General features: G+C 38.1%; 1 protein-coding gene across 1 annotated transcript in view; it reads right to left on the bottom strand.

Moving 5' to 3' along the window:
• ERO1A (endoplasmic reticulum oxidoreductase 1 alpha) overlaps window positions 1-13,696 on the bottom strand; it is a 42,622-nt gene extending 28,926 nt beyond the window's left edge. The window contains exons 1-3 of the mRNA XM_033107469.1: window positions 13,038-13,696; window positions 1,614-1,733; window positions 700-783 (exon numbers count right to left, since the gene is read on the bottom strand). Of these exons, the coding sequence (XP_032963360.1) occupies window positions 700-783; window positions 1,614-1,733; window positions 13,038-13,151 (318 nt within the window). The 5' untranslated portion in view covers window positions 13,152-13,696. The remainder of the gene's footprint in view (window positions 1-699; window positions 784-1,613; window positions 1,734-13,037) is intronic.
• Window positions 13,697-15,974: the final 2,278 nt, after the last annotated feature.

The raw sequence follows: 15,974 nt of genomic DNA, 5'->3' as shown, positions 1-15,974 counted from the left end.
AAAAATAATACACTTAGGAAAAAAAAGGGAGGAATTTTGTTTCTACCTTGGTTAATTTCATTTGATTACACTATAAACATAACTTTGTTCTGGTAAGATATAAGAAGAAAAACAATATCAAGCCTAAAGAACTGTGATGCTCCTCGACTTACGATAGGGTAGTATCTTAATAAACCCATCACAAGTTGAAAAATATAATTAAGTCAAAATACACTGACTACAGCTACCCTACCGAAGATCATAGCTTAGCCTAGCCGACCTTAAACATGCTCAGAACATTCACATTAGCCTGTAGTTTGGCAAAACTCATCTTGCTGCCACTGCCAGCATTACAAGAGAGTATGGTACCGCATATGACTAGCCAAAAGATCAAAATTTTAAATTCAAAGTACAGTTTCTGCTGAATGCATATTGCTTTCACACCATCATAAAGTCAAAAACAGCTGCTAAGTCGTATTAGTATTAATCTCACTAATAAGTAAAAGGATTATATTAACCACAAAATTTTAATTCTATTATGAAGGCAGGATAATTCAAAATAGGTTTTGTATTGATAATTTAATAATATGTAAATATTAACATTATATTTAGCCTAAGGATTAAAATATTACTTTAGTTATATTGGCCCCTTTTAAAAAGTTGCAATTACTTGAAAAAAAGATGTAACAATATTTAAATGTATATATACATGGTTCTTACAAACTGACAAGGCTTCACAGCACAGTCTCTTCTTCCACACTGGTTGATATCATTCCAGAAAGGACATGGCCTCTTCAAGTTTACCTGTAAAATAATAATAGAAAAAAGTTTTTAAAAATCTCTAAATGTAGAAAGTCTATAATTGACAGACGTTGCGTTATGATACTATAACCTGGTCATGATATTGGCTGCAATTATTCTATTTCTTTCATTTACCAATTGTCAAGTTCCAATGATAACATATATATGTGTAGCTGATGTTAGTAAATTGGTAGACTTGGGTAGAAAGACACAGACTGCTACTAAACAAAGCCTAAACAGATGGCAACTAAGAGCCAAAGTGGCTCCGATCAACTCATATTTGTGCAACTCAAATTCATTTTAAGCAAGTAACTATTAACGAAGTAGAACAGTGAGACAATTGTGAACTCAGACTATAGTTCCATAATCCAATGTTCAGGTTTTCTGAACTCTTTCAGTAGATATCTCAAGATAAAATATGACAAGTGACTAGTTAAAATAATACAGGTCCGAATAAAGTCATGCTTCTCAAAAATATTTAATTATTTTAATTAATTGAAATAAATCTGATGTTTTAGAAAATTATGAACAAGTCACGATTTTGATATCAATACATATAATAGTTTCTGTTCTGACTTCAGTTTAACCAACTAGTTTCTAATTCTTGAATGCAAAACTCAGTTATTGAAATTAAAAGTATCCAGTGAGTAGTTTCAGAACCACATGGTTCACTCTTATGAACTAAATTTTCCTAACATAGCCTTGATCAATTTTTAGTAATTTTAATTTTAATTAATTTTAATGTCGTCATAATTTTGAAGCTTACTAATGCCTAAGAAAATGTAATTATCCATTTAAACTTTAAGTATCCTTATACAAAAAAATAAAAATACCTTGTAATATCTAAAGTAGTCACTCTCAAGAAGTTTTTGTAGTCTTGGGAAAAGCCTGTAGTTATTAAATTTATCGATGGTTTCAACATCACAGGTACAATCATCCAAGTAACCACTAACCTGTTACAAAGAAAATGAAATATTAAATCAAAATGTCTTAGATGCAACAGAGTTCTTTTTCTTCACATGGTTATGATGAAAGCCCCCAAGAGACAACATATCCTCCTTCTTCCCCAAAAGATCTTTGAGTATATAATATTCTGAGATAGAGTAGAGCAATAATCTAGTAATGCTATTGCTCTTACTATAGACCTAGAAAAATGCAGTGGATCTTTTTCGTAGGATGTACTGAGCTCATAATGACACATCCACACCCAAAGATTTGGTCCCCTGCAGCCACTTTGTAACCCTGCCCACCAAGCCTGACGGGGTGGGCATTTGACCCAAACCAGGTCATGGTCCCTTCTCCAGGAATCTGGAACTGAGACTAAGAGAGAGAGATCTCTCCCTGTGCCTAAACCAGTAAACTAGTAAACTCGGCCCGTATTCTATCATGAGGAACATATGAGCCAGTTAGCAGAGAAAGATTTTAAAAGATACACAAAGAAGCAGAGATAGGAGACAGACAACATATGCCACCTAGACTCCCTAAGGTTCTCCAGCTCCCACTTCCACTCATCTTTCTTGAAGCCCACTTGTATTCCCATCCTTGGCTTTCCTGAGAGTCTATATTCTTATAATTCAGTTGTCTCTGTCTCTCCTTGATTGTAGTTTCCTATAGGATGTGTAGGTCAGAGACAAGCTTGTTGAATGTATAAAAAGAATTGATACTGAATTTATAAGACAAATAGTAATTTATTATAAAGATCTAACAACCCTCAAATATTGGGCCGTGACCATTTTTATAGGTTTGAAATGGTGCTCAGAAATTACTTATCATTAGCAACACTGAAGGGGAAAATTGTCCACAAAGTGAATCCTGATCTTTCAGTGCTTAAAACTAATGTCTTAACTGTATTTACTGAATCAAACAATTAAATGTACCTATACAAGGATACAAAGGAAAATCATATTATAATCAGATAATGTTATCAAATGGGAAACTAAAATTCTTAGATGTTTATTTGGGGTTAGGCAAACACCTAACAGAATTAAACATTGGTTTAAGTAAGTAACAAACACATCATGATTTTTAAAAAATAAATAGAATATAGAATTAAAAATATATATATATACACAGCACGCTGCAGAAAAGAGATCCTTATCATACTTTTGTCTGTATATTTGCATTATAAACAACGTTTGCTTTGCTGTCAACAAAAAACATTTTTTTTTAATCTAATGGTAAGGAAGGAAACAATACTTTATTGAAATACTGAATTTAGATGTTTTCCTTTTGGAATAGGTAAAATCCTATGCTATCTTTAATATCAGAGCATCACAAAACAGTAATGAAAATTTTTCACCTAAGAGATATAAATACTTAGGATGATGACAGCAATATTCAAGAGCTAAGCTTTTTTTTACCCATTTGCTTGTCTTATTTGTTTTGGACTAACTAATTCAGTTTCTAGTAATCTGATCTACATACTTGTCACTGTAATAACTATTTTTATTTCATATGCAAATATGTCCTTGTTTCCTGTTAAATGATCACTGAGTATACGCGTACAATAAATTTAGAGCCATAAGTATGGGTACCATCAAAACAAAAGTGCTTCTAACCTAGATGATTTGATCTTTTTTTTTCACGCCTCTTTCTTTTGAGACTTACAAGCAGAACTTCTAAGGACATAAAATATCTACTGTTTTCTCCCCTTGCAGACAAACTATTATACAAAGAATAACAGGCACAAAGACTGCTAAGGCCAAAGGGACACATGCCAGACAGACACATTAAGTCACAAAAAAAAAAAAAAAAAAAAAAAAAAAAAAAAACCACACACAAGAAACTTGAGAGAAATGGTTTAAAGCCACTTATTTTTCCTCTGAGGAATTCAATTTTAAGGTAAAAATGTTATCTTCAACACTCAAGCTCAGGCATCATATCTTTTGGGAAGCTGCCCCTGGAGTACCACTCATCCAACTTGCCTCTCCTCTGTGCTCCCATGACATTCCACATGCTCCTACATTAGAATTACCTCTCACTGTATTGAACTATTTGACTCCCACCCATTAGAGTTTAAAACCCTTGAGAGAAAAATAATGTTTGTTCATCTTTGAATGCCCACTACTTAGCACTGTACTTCTAGAAAGCACACAGTGAATGATCAATAGTTATTTGTGGAATGGGTGGGTGAATGAATAAATGAATGCTGTCCACTGACATTATCATTCACTAGAGAGCAGTATCACACCATCTAAGCATAACTATGTACCACCATGTCACCTATGGTGGTACTTAGTGCCCCAGGCCACACAAGCTCAAGTGGCAGGAATGCACTCACCGAGTAAGGAAAGCAAGCAGCGGAGGTCAACAATCCTTTGCATCTAACATTCTACCAATCCACATACTAATTACAAAGGAAACTGTAAGAGGCCCCAAACCAGAAAGGAATGCAAGATGCATCCTGAGCAGAGGTGGCTTCAAGCATAGAGACCTCAAAGGGAGAGAAGGCAGGACAATGGTAGACTTAAAAATCTTCTGCCATTTACCTTAGCAATTAAGTAGGAAGTATTTCCAACTACAACAGATAGGACAGCTAATGGTAGAATGGGGTGTGGCAGGAGTTTCAGTAGATGAAGAAAGCCCAGCAAAGGAGACAAAGGAAGATATTTGGAAATCTAAGTCATCTAACTGTTTGGATAAACCTGCCGGCAGGTATCAGAACCTGATCCCTGGCAGGAAGTCTGGCAGGTGTGATTCCAGGCCCAGTTCTAGAAACTATAGAACCAGGAATGTGGCCAGAATAGTCTCAGAAAAAGACTAAGGTAGAAATCCAGTTAATAGACCCAATAGTACCTCAACTAAGACCAAAAGATGGGTGCTGATCTGTAACAAGGATGACTTGATGCCACCCTTCAGAATGTACTAAGGTGCTGAATAACTACTACGTCTATCTCCCAAAGTGAAACAGAATTCTGGCCATACCACAGAAATCAGAACTTTTTAAAAATGCACTCCCTCATACACACAAAGTGACTGAGGCATGCTAACATTGAAGCTCACTGCTCTAGGTTTCAGGACATGGGTAGGGGCCCAAACTAACAGGTGGCAATTCAAAGACTCTTGTCGAGGGATGGTAGATATGAAGGCCAAGTAGGCTGACATAGCATCACCCAGTTTAAAGTTCTAGTCTCTTAAGAGTTGGAAAGACTTTGAAGACCTTCCGTTGCAGCCTGTCAAGCAACACAGCCATCCCCTCCTATACACCCTCAAGGAGGAGGCAGTGAATCACAATGGTTAGCATCCAGGCTCTGGAGTCAGGCCTTCTAGTGTTGAATCCCATCTCTACCACTTATTAGTTGTTGACCTTACCCACATTTTTTAACCTCTGTAGGCCTCAGTTTCTTATCTGAATACAAAATTTAAAAAAGTAATAGCTTCCATCTCAATGTTGATATTAAAATAAAATGACATAAAGTAAAATGCTCAGTAACCGTTAATCATTATTATTACTTTACCATTGCTTAAATGCCTCCAGTGAAAAAGATCTTACTATTCCCCAAAGCAACCTAAAACATTTTTTTAATGAATTAAAAAAAAATAAAAATAGGTCAAGTTTGCAGTAAAAGCTTTCCAAAAATCTTACATCTGTAATCCCAATGGGACATTGAACTAGATAACCAAAAGTCAGCTGTGAGAGGAGCCTCTATTACTTTCTCCGTTGGTTCTGATTGGTTTGAACGAGATACCAAAGTACTGTATAAAAGGCAAGAGAAAAGAAAATAACACTGGCCGGCTTGTTCCCTATTCTCTAGTAAGAGGTATCCTTTCGTTTGCAATGAAAGACAAAACAAAAACTCTCTAGTTTCCTTGTGTACCAAGAACTTCTAGTCCTTCCACAGATTATCACTTTTTTCCAAAAGCACTGTAAGAATATATTCCTCATACTCATATGAAACACAAAATACCTTTTAACAGTGCTCAAAGTGCACTTTATTTGGCAAATAACTTTAGTTGTATTTAAGTTTATTGTGTTTTGTGAACATAAAAAAGAACATAAAAAGTATTTATTCAGTAACAAAAGCATGAAAACGCCAAAGATTCTATACTAAGGACATAGAATAAATGCTAAGAGCTACTTCTGCTTTAAAGTTTTGGTTTTGCTATAACTTTAAATTGTTGTTAAATGACCCAAAGTATAGCAACCAATGTGAAACACTCTTTGTTCCACATGCTTTCTTCAGAAAAGCCTGGAATGTAGCAAGCACTCAGTCAGAGTCAATGGACATCTTTCCAGTGTAACCTGTTTCAAAGATCCCTCTAAGTTTTAATCCTGGGCATATCTCTACCCGTGACCCAAATTATTATCAAGTGTTTCTTCCATGGTCCGGCCACTCTAAAAATTAAAAACTATTTTTAAAATTGACCTAAACAAGACACCAGACAGATAAATCTGCTAAAATACATGTATGTGGAGTGCATTTACAATGCACTCCAAACGAGAAATAATCTGTTTTCCAAGAAGCCATTTTGGCTCATCTGAGCTACTTCCCTTTCATTAGCCTGATAGAGATTTGCTGCATTTAAATAAGTGGATATGAGCGTTATCAGCACTAGCCATATTAAGGTTGTGAACTCCTATGTAGTCAAAATGTTTTAGCATGCTTGTTTCTAATTAATTTAAATTAATTTTTGTTTCTAATTAATTTAAATTAATTTTTGTTTCTAATTAATTTAAATGGAAAAGACATCCATACTGCCTCCATATCTGAGCTTCAATATTTCTGAAGTTACTTCTTTAAAATGCATCCTGGGATTCCATGAGTTGGGACTAAAGTTCTGTTACATTCATTCACTCTAATCAAAGATAATGAGGCAATAATTGTGAAAGAGAAATAAGAAACTCTGAAACTTCAAGCCCATATCTATTATAAGAAATACAAGTACTACGTATTTTGGTTTAAAGAAAGAGCAAGTCCTGACTATGGGATTGTTTACACAAACTATACATAGACTTGTACACCAAAAGGGAAAAAAGCCCAATTTTCTGTGTAAAAAAAAAAATTTAATAGAATTATTTTTTAAAATGGGATGGGAGGCTTTATATATAAGGAAGACTTACAAGTCCCAGACAATTATTCACATATTTCCAGCAAATAATACTAAAGCACTACTGTTACCAAAAGACCTTAACAACATACAGTGAAAATGTTTTTAGTAGGATTTAATGTCAACTAACAGGCATATGTAGTAACTAACTTTAAAGATTCATTTGGAGCCAAACCATCTGAAAGATCAATTCCAGAAAAACATGCAAATGGCTTGCTCGCTAAGCAGAATAATTAGAAGAATATACTCCTGCTAGCAGTGTTCACATCTTGTATCATAATTTCCCTAATACTTGCTGAATACCAATTATATACCAGCTCAGAACTCTGGAGTGTCAAGAATTAGGACTAAAGTTTTAATTTTCTTAATTCATTTTTTGATCTCTCAAAACTCATTCACTGTAGGCTTGTTGAATTTAATCTGATTATTTGTAGGTCTTTGTACATTTTACTTCACTGATTTTCTAAGGTTGAATAAGTAACTACATGCTGCTGTAGCTCAAATAAGAACTGATATGCTTTTAACTGAAGCCCTACTACAAGCCAGGTAGCCATGCAAAACTGTGGAGAGGGGTGATTAGGTAAGTAACTCAAAGAAGTGGTAAGAGGGACTGGAAATAGGAAGGGAGAAAAGAAATATGACTAAGTATTAACAAAACAGAATCAACAGGACTTTGCAGTAATTGAATATTGCACATAGAACCAGAGAAGATTTTCACTTGTATTTCCAAACATAAGGTGAAATTTTAGTTTTTAATTTAGTTTCTAACACTATTTACTAACTTGTTTTTCTAAACGCTCAGGGTCCCTGCCTCTCCCCAAATCCCAAAGAATATTATTCACTAAACTGTAAGCTCTTCAGGGCAGGGATAACGCCATAGTAATATTTGTATTCCAAACATTCTTGTCAGTGTTTATAAATGTTTGTTGAATAAATATTTTCGACCATTCATCTCCCCTTATCTTTTCTTTCTCCATCTCTTTTCTTTATCTCTCTCTCTCTCCTTCTGCTTTTCTGTGCATATCTATATGCTTGTCTTCATTTTTCTCTTCATCACTGTCTTTTCTTCCCTTACCCCCATGCCTTCTATTACTGACCATAACAGAACTAAAGTATACTTTTGTTTCACTTATTGAATTAGAATTGATGATCTGTGTTCTCAAGTTTATTTAAGTAGATCATTTTAAATTTCTCTTAAAAGTGTTTTTTAGTATGTGACCCTCAATTTATTAATTTTTAAAGTTGACCCTGAGCCCTTTTTTGAGCCAACTCTCTCACCCACATTCTCTCTCGCGCTCTCTCTCTCTCTCTTTCTCTCTCTCTCTCTCTCTCCCCCACCTCCCACCCCCATTTCTCCCTCTCCCCAACCTGGGCTAGGCCTGTTCTCTTCCCTGAGAATGTATCACTAATAAACCCTGCTTGCATACTAAAAAAAAAAAAAAAAGTTGACCCTGAAAAGATGTGAAGTACAGTATAGGGAATATAGTCAATGGTATAGTAACAGCTATATACAATGTCAGAGGGGTATTAGATTTGGGGCAAGGATTATCACTTTGTGAGGGGTGTAAATATCTAACTATCATATTGCTTTGTACACCCGGAACTAATAAAAAAAAAGTTGACCCTGAAAAGAAAAACAGATAGCCACTCTTGTTCTAAAAAAAAGAAAGAGGTTTAACAGATTTTTGAGTTGGGAGAGTATTTAAATCTTGAAAACACTATCAGAGGGAAAAAAGTTTAAACATAAATCAGAAGAAAAAGAAAATAAATGAAAAAATTTTAAAGCTCCCATATTTTAGTCAGGTATTTGAAAAGGTTATTGGGGCAAAACTCGGAAAGCTCAACATGTACTTTTATCCCATTATCTAATTTCTAGCATGCTGTTAAAATGTTATATTGGAAATCGTCTTTCAATACTAAATACTTTATTTTATTTTGTTTTGGGGGGAGTGAAACTAACTTTTTTGTTATTTTTAATTTTTAAATTACAGTTGATATTCAATATTATATTAGTTTCAGGTGTACAGTATAGTGGTTAGATCTTTAGATAACTTACAAAGTGATCTCCCTCATAAGTCTAATACCACTCTGACAACATATATAGTTATTACAATATTACTGACTATATTCCCTCTGCTTTACTGTACAACCCTGTGACTATTTTGTAACTGCCAATTTGTACTTCTTAATCCTTTCACCTTTTTCACCCAGCTCCCCAACCCTACTCCCAAACATCAGTTTGTTCTCTGTATCTATGAGTTGATTTCTGTCTTGTTTGTTAATTTCTTTTGTTTTTTTTTAGATTCAACATATAAGTGAAATCATATGGTATTTGTCTTTCTGTCTGACATATTTTACTTAGCATAATACCCTCTGGGTCTATCCATGTTGCAAATGGTAAAATTTCATTCTTTTTATGGCCAAATAATATTCCATTTATATATGTACTACATCTTCTTTATCCAAATATCTATTGATGGACACCTGGGTCTTGTTTTCTTATCCATTCAGCCACCCAATGTCTTTTGATTGGCGCATTTAATCCATTTACATGTAAACTAATTATCGATAGGTATGTAGTCATTGCCATTTTATTATTCATATTTTTTCTTTTTCTTCTTAAAAAGTCCCTTTAACACTTCTTGTAATACTAGTTTGGTAGTTATTCACTCCTTTAGCTTTTTCTTGCTTGTGAAACTCTTTATCTGTCCTTCAATTATAAACGATAGCCTTGCTGGGTGCAGTAATCTTGGTTGTAGGAACTTGCATTTTCATCACTTTGAATATTTCATGCCAATCCATTCTGACCTGCAAAGTTTCTGGTGAGAAATCAGCTGACAGTTTTATGGGAGCTTCCTTGTAGGTAATTAACTGCTTTTCTCTTCCTGCTTTTAAGATTCTCTCTTTGTCTTTAACCTTTAGCATTTTAATTATGATGTGTCTTGGTGTGGGCCTCCTTGGGCTCATCTTGCTTGGGCCTCTGCACTTCCTAGGCTTGTATGTCTATTTCCTTTGACAGGATAGGGAAGTTTTCAGTCATTATTTCTTCAAGTAGGTTTTCAGTTCCTTGCTCACTCTCCTTTCCTTCTGTTACCCCTATGATGCAAATGTTGTTACGCTTGATGATGTCCTAGAGGTCTCTTAAACTATCCTTATTTTTTAATTATTATTTTGCCTTTTTGCTTTTCCGATTTGGTGTTTTCCCCTACTTTGTCTTCCAAATCATTGATTTGATCTTCTGCTTCATCTAATCTGATATTGATTCCATCTAATGTATTCATTACAGTTATTATATTCTTCATTTCTAAAATAAATGGTTCTTTTTTGAGGTATCTATGCCTTTTATGTTTCCTATGTCTTTGTGGAAGTTCTTATAGAGTTCATCTATTCTCCCCTTAAGTTCATTGAGTACCCTTATAACCAATATTTTAAACTCTGCATCTGGTAAATTGTTTGCCTCCATTTTGTTTAGTGCCTTTTCTGGAGTTCTGTCCTGTTCTTTCATTTGGAACATGTTTCTTTGTCTTCTCATTTTGACTGCCTCCCTGTGTTTGTTTCTATATATTAGACAGACTTGCTATGTTTCCCAGTCTTGGCAGGGTGGCCTTGTGTAGTAGGTGTCCTGTGGATCCAGTGGCACATTCTTCCTGTTCACCTGAGCTGGGTGCTTCCAGGAGTGTCCTTTGTGTGGGCTGTGTGTGCCCTCCTATTGTAATTGAGCCTTGATGGCTGTAGGCCCATCAGTGGGTGGACTTGAGGCTCAGGCTGACTGGCTGTGAGGACAGACCATGACTACAGCAGATGAGCTATTGTGTGGGAGCTGACCTCATGGAATGGGATTCCCTGTAGCGGGATTCTGGTGCCTGTTGAGTCCACCCTTTGGGTTTGTCATTTGTGGAGCTAATTGGGTGGTGCTCTGGTGTGGTCTAAAGCCAGTCATCGGGTGTGTTGGTTCTGGGGCCTTGTGGGAGGGGCTGCTGCTGCCTGTGCCTGGCCCAGGGTCACCTGGTAGGAGCTACAAAGTGATCCATGATTAGTAGCTGCCTGTGTTGGGCTTGGAGGTGCCTGGAGCATGCTATCCTGTGAACTGAGGCTGGCTGCCACTAGTGCTGGGATGAGGGCTGCTTGACAAGAGGTACAGGGCATGCCAAGGCCAGCTACTGCTTGTTTGGGGTTTGTGGCCCTTTTAGAGATTTTAAGAAAGCCCACAGCATGTGCCAAAGCCAGCCACTTGTGAGTAACAACCACTGAAAGAGGTTTGGGCCTCTGTGCGAATTAGGGGGGGCAAGTTCTCAGGCAATCACCAGGATGGGGCGAGTTTAATGGAGACTCAGATTTGACGCCAGCCTGTGCCTACAGGCTGGGTTTGGGAAGGTCTCCGCAAACGAATAAAATGGCAGAGAGAGCTGCCCCTCCAGCCCTTACCCAGACACCAAATTCAGTTCCTCCCCATATGCTTTTCAAGCTTCTGCCCAGAGCTGGAGCTCAGAACAAGTGGGTCTGTCAGTGATAAAGTCTGCGCTCAGACTCTTTAAGAGGAATGCCTGGGAGTCCAGCAGCCCTCTGTCTCACCCAGCCAGAATCCCCACTGTTTTTCACAGCCAGATGTGGGAACTCCTCTTCCCAGCACTAGTGCTCCTGGCTGGGGAGCACAGTATGGGGCTGGGACCCCTTCCTCCTCAGGGGTGGGATTCCACCACTGAGATATCTCTCCCAATTTTTAACTACCACACATGGGTGTATGACTAGCCCATTTTGCATCTCTACCCCTCTTACCAGTCCCAAAGTGGCTTCTTCTTTATATCCTTAGTTGTAAGAGTTCTGTTCAGCTAGTCTCCAGGTGGTTCTCAAGGGTGGTTGTTCTATAATTTAGTTGTAATTTTGATGTGGTCATGAAAGGAGGAGAGCACAGCGTTTACCTACTCTGCCATCTTGACCAGAAGTCCTAAATAGCTTTTTTGAAAGTCACTATTTTCTACTTTACTTATTAAATATTTAAACTTTTTTAAATGTCTAACCTTTGTGTTATATTTGTAATCAAAGAAAAATGACCATTTTTCTGCGTGCCATTTACAATACTGAAAGTAAAGGAGCTTTTCGATCTCTTAGGTGCAAAGCAGCAACTTCCTTTCAACTTCTCTAACACATTTCCAAATAATACTTCAAATCCCAAATCACTCAGCAAACCAACAAAATCCAAGGATATAAAACAGTGAAAAAGATATCTCTTCCTCTCGTAATATTTAAAGTGTTTCTGTCCTCTGTGAAATAGTATTGCCCAATACACATAAAATGTTATTTCTGATAATAAATGAATAGTAAATCCACTTAAAAGGAACAATTTCAATGCTCACCCTCGATTTTGTATAAAGGGTAATTTTTTATCAAAAGAAAAGCCAACCAAACAATGATATTAACAGTAATAACTTTAAAATACAAGCTACTATAGATGCAGAAACCTGGAAGTTTTTTTAATTTTTTGCTCATCTGTTACTAACAGAAGGAAATGATCTTAATACACTGTAATTAAATTCATGCAGTGAGGAGTAAGGATCATCCTCCCAATTTCAAACCAGTTATATGGATGTCACAGTAAGAGAATCTCATTACAGTAAAGACACACAGGGCAAGGAGCCAAAGGGCAGCCACAACCCCAGAGACACCAGGCACTGGGTTCAGACACAGAAAAGCCACAGGAAACCATTCTCCTGCCTGACAAGGAGACCTTACAGCAGCCCCCACCAACCCACACAAGCCTGTCCTGGCCAGAAAGGCTGGCGAGGGCACCCAGCACAGGCACAGGTACGCAGTTCCAGGAAAAGTTAGAAGTTAGAAAAACCCAGCTTCTGCGGAAATAACAAATACTGAGTGTGCATGCACACTGTGCACACCCTCTCCTGATAGGGAAGACCAACAAAAATGCATAAGTCAACTACGTAAAAACATACCGGTGCACCCACACCTCTCGTCCCACGCCTGATGGGAAGTGATAGGAGATCCGTCCACACCCACCCAGGCGAGCTGCAGAGAACTCAGCCCCGGCCAGGGAACAGAAACACAGGAGGCTGGTTCCGCGCCGGTCCGATGGAGATGCAAAGATGCCCTCCCCCACCTCCCCCAGCCCCTCACCTGCCGGGGCGCGCGGGACACAGCGCAGGGCGGAGGCTGGGAGCACCGCGAGGGGCAGCACGGCCTCGCACACCCCTCACCTGACAGAAGCACCTCTGCGCCGCCGTCTCCGGGGGCTGCTGCTCGCTGTGGCCGGAGCGAAGCATCCACACGGCTCCCAGGAGGCCGATCAGGAAGCCCCAGTGGCTGCCCATAGCCGCTCTTGCCACTCGTCGCCTTGCACCTCGGAGAACTCAGCACTGGGGCGCAGGCCGTGCGTCTGCAGATGAAGCCCGCGCCTGCGGGCCCCGGCTGACGCCCCACCTCCGGGCCGCCTCCCAGGCCCGCCCTCGGTTCTCCAGCCTCTCAGCAGCTGCCACCGCCCAGTGGAGCCTGCGGACGTGCCGAGGAGCCCGCACCGGCCGCCCAGGGCCGTGGGTCGGCTTCCTTCTCCGCGCGTGAGGCTGACGAACGAATCCTCTTCCCGGTTCCGCCCGCCTGACCGCCAGCGCGCCCCTGCTCCCCTAACGCCGGGAGTCTGGAGAGAAGGCCCCGCTGGCCCGCCCGCAGCCCTCGCGCCGGAATCGGGGGGTCCTTCCAGCTGCGAGACCGAGTCGAAGGGGGTCAGTGTTTTCCTACAGGGCCCCGCCCCACCGCGCCTACTCCGAACCAATCCTTTCGTATCTCACGATAAGAATTACGTGTCCCCAATATCCCTGGAAGAGTCTTAAAGCTGAAAGGGATGTTAGTGATCATCTAGACCAGGGCTGCATATGTAATTTAAATTTTCTAGTAGTTTCATGAAAAGAATTTTAAAAAATGAAATTAATTTTAATGATATGTTTTATTTAACCCAATATGTGCAAAATACTTCAAAATATACTCAATATTAATTATAAATATTTTACCTTTTTTTATTTTTACCTCTGAAGTGTGGTGTGTATTTTATATGAACTAGCTACATTTCATAGTCAAATATGGGTCTCGGTATGGGACAGCAAAGGTCGAAGCAAACTGGCCCAGTAAGATGAGATGATGTGAGCCAGGACAGGGAGTTGGGTAGTGAGAGAACCAGGTTCTCTGATTCCCAGCCATGGGACTAGTCCATCAGCTTTTTGTTGTTTTTGTTGTCTTTAAGAAGAAATTTTAAAGGTGAAACTGGAAAGCTTTCTAACATCTTATACATTAAAAGTTCAAATATTTCAAATTATCTTTTTAAAAACAACAAAACCATCATTTAATAAAATAGATTAGGACATGGTAGGCTCAAAATAGGTATCACTTCTATTAGCTGAGAAAAATAGGCATAGAAAGTTTATATACATTATTCAAAATCGTCTGGTATAGTAGAGGTGAGACTCAAACTTAGATATTTCTTCCTTCAAAGCCTATAGCCTGTGCTCTGTCCCTCACTGCCAAGCTGACTGACATGTAACAAAAAGCCTTCCAAACATGAGATCCTGGAGGGATTGAGAAGCTTTGATTCTAATATCTACAATATGCTACATGTGGATACATATTAATACAATCTCCCTCTTTACCTGGAAAGTTCTTTTTCATTATACATGTATACAAATCCTACTTATCCCTCCAGGGTCAGACCCAGTTCTCTCATTCCCTTTTCTATGTGGTCTTCCTGGTTTCCTCTTCACCCAGTCCCAGTCTTCAAAAGAATTTCAATACAATAAATTTACTCTATGCTGGGCGAAGCTTGACATTAGACATATAAAGATGTATAAGGCCCAGTCACTGCATGTGGACGGACAGATGCCCCATGGAATTTAGTATACAATCTTTTGATAGTTTCTACTACTGAATTGTAATCTCTTTAAACTCCTTAAGCAGGGATTATGACTCAAACATGCCTGTTGACACCCAAACATCTTACCAAGAAGCTTCCCTTCATGTTTGTAAAAGAAATGAATATTTTTCACGTGGCCATAGTACTAATAATCTGAAGATTATTAGGCCGAATATTAGGCCATCAAAATGAGAGACACAATTTGAAAATGGAAACTAAGTAAATAAAACCTAAAATTGCAGAAGGAAGTAACCTGAACATGAATCAGCTCTAGATTTCACCCTGATGCAATAGCCTGTCATTTTGAAGAGTTTAGCATTGTCATTGTTTTCCAGGATGAAAGCTTTATGCCATAAGACTTAAACTCTTGCCCAGAACAAATTTCTAGCAAACTTGTAATCAGAAACAATTACCATATGAGACAACTTTTTCCTACTTTATTGTCTGTTTTTTAGCTTTAATGAGGTATAATTGACAAATAAAATTGTAAGTTATTTGAAGTGTAGAACATGGTGATTTCAAACACATATACATTGTGAAAGAATTCCCCCCATTGAGTTAATTAACACATCTATCATCTCACATATTTACCTTTTTTTACCACCTTGGTGAGAACATTTAAGTTCAAGTCTCAGCAAATTTTAGTTACACAAGACTGTTATCAAATATAGTTACATGTTATACATTAGATCCTCATATCTTATTCATCTTATAATTGCAAGTTTGTACCCTTTTGCCAACCTCTCCCTTTTTCCCCCACTATCACCCCCCACCCCAGCCCCTGGAAACCACTTTTGTACTCTCTGTTTTTATAAGTTCTACTTTTTTTTAAAATTATTATTCCACGTAATATAAGTGGTATCATGCAGTATTTGTCTTTCTTTGTCTGATTTATTTCACTCAGCATAATGCCCCCAAGGCCCATCCATTGTTGTAACAAAAGGATTTCCTTCTTTCTCATGGCTGAATAATAGTCCATTGTATATGTATACCACAGCTTGTTTATCCATTTATCCAATGCTGGACACTTAGGTTGTTTCCATACTTTGGCAATTGTGAATAATACTGCAATGAACATGGGAGTACAGGTATCTCTTCAGGATAATGGTTTCGTTTTCTTTGGACATATACCTGGAAGTGGGATTGTTGGATCTTCCTCTGTTTTCTTGATAATTAAAATTGTTCCTTTCAGATTTGTAAAAGATTTAAAAATGTGTAAAATACAGTTTATACATGT

This window comes from Rhinolophus ferrumequinum, chromosome 6, assembly GCF_004115265.2.
Source record: "Rhinolophus ferrumequinum isolate MPI-CBG mRhiFer1 chromosome 6, mRhiFer1_v1.p, whole genome shotgun sequence".
Classification (NCBI taxonomy): Eukaryota; Metazoa; Chordata; class Mammalia; order Chiroptera; family Rhinolophidae; genus Rhinolophus; species Rhinolophus ferrumequinum.
Note: the sequence above shows the minus strand (reverse complement) of the source record. Positions and strands in the feature narration are given on the sequence as shown.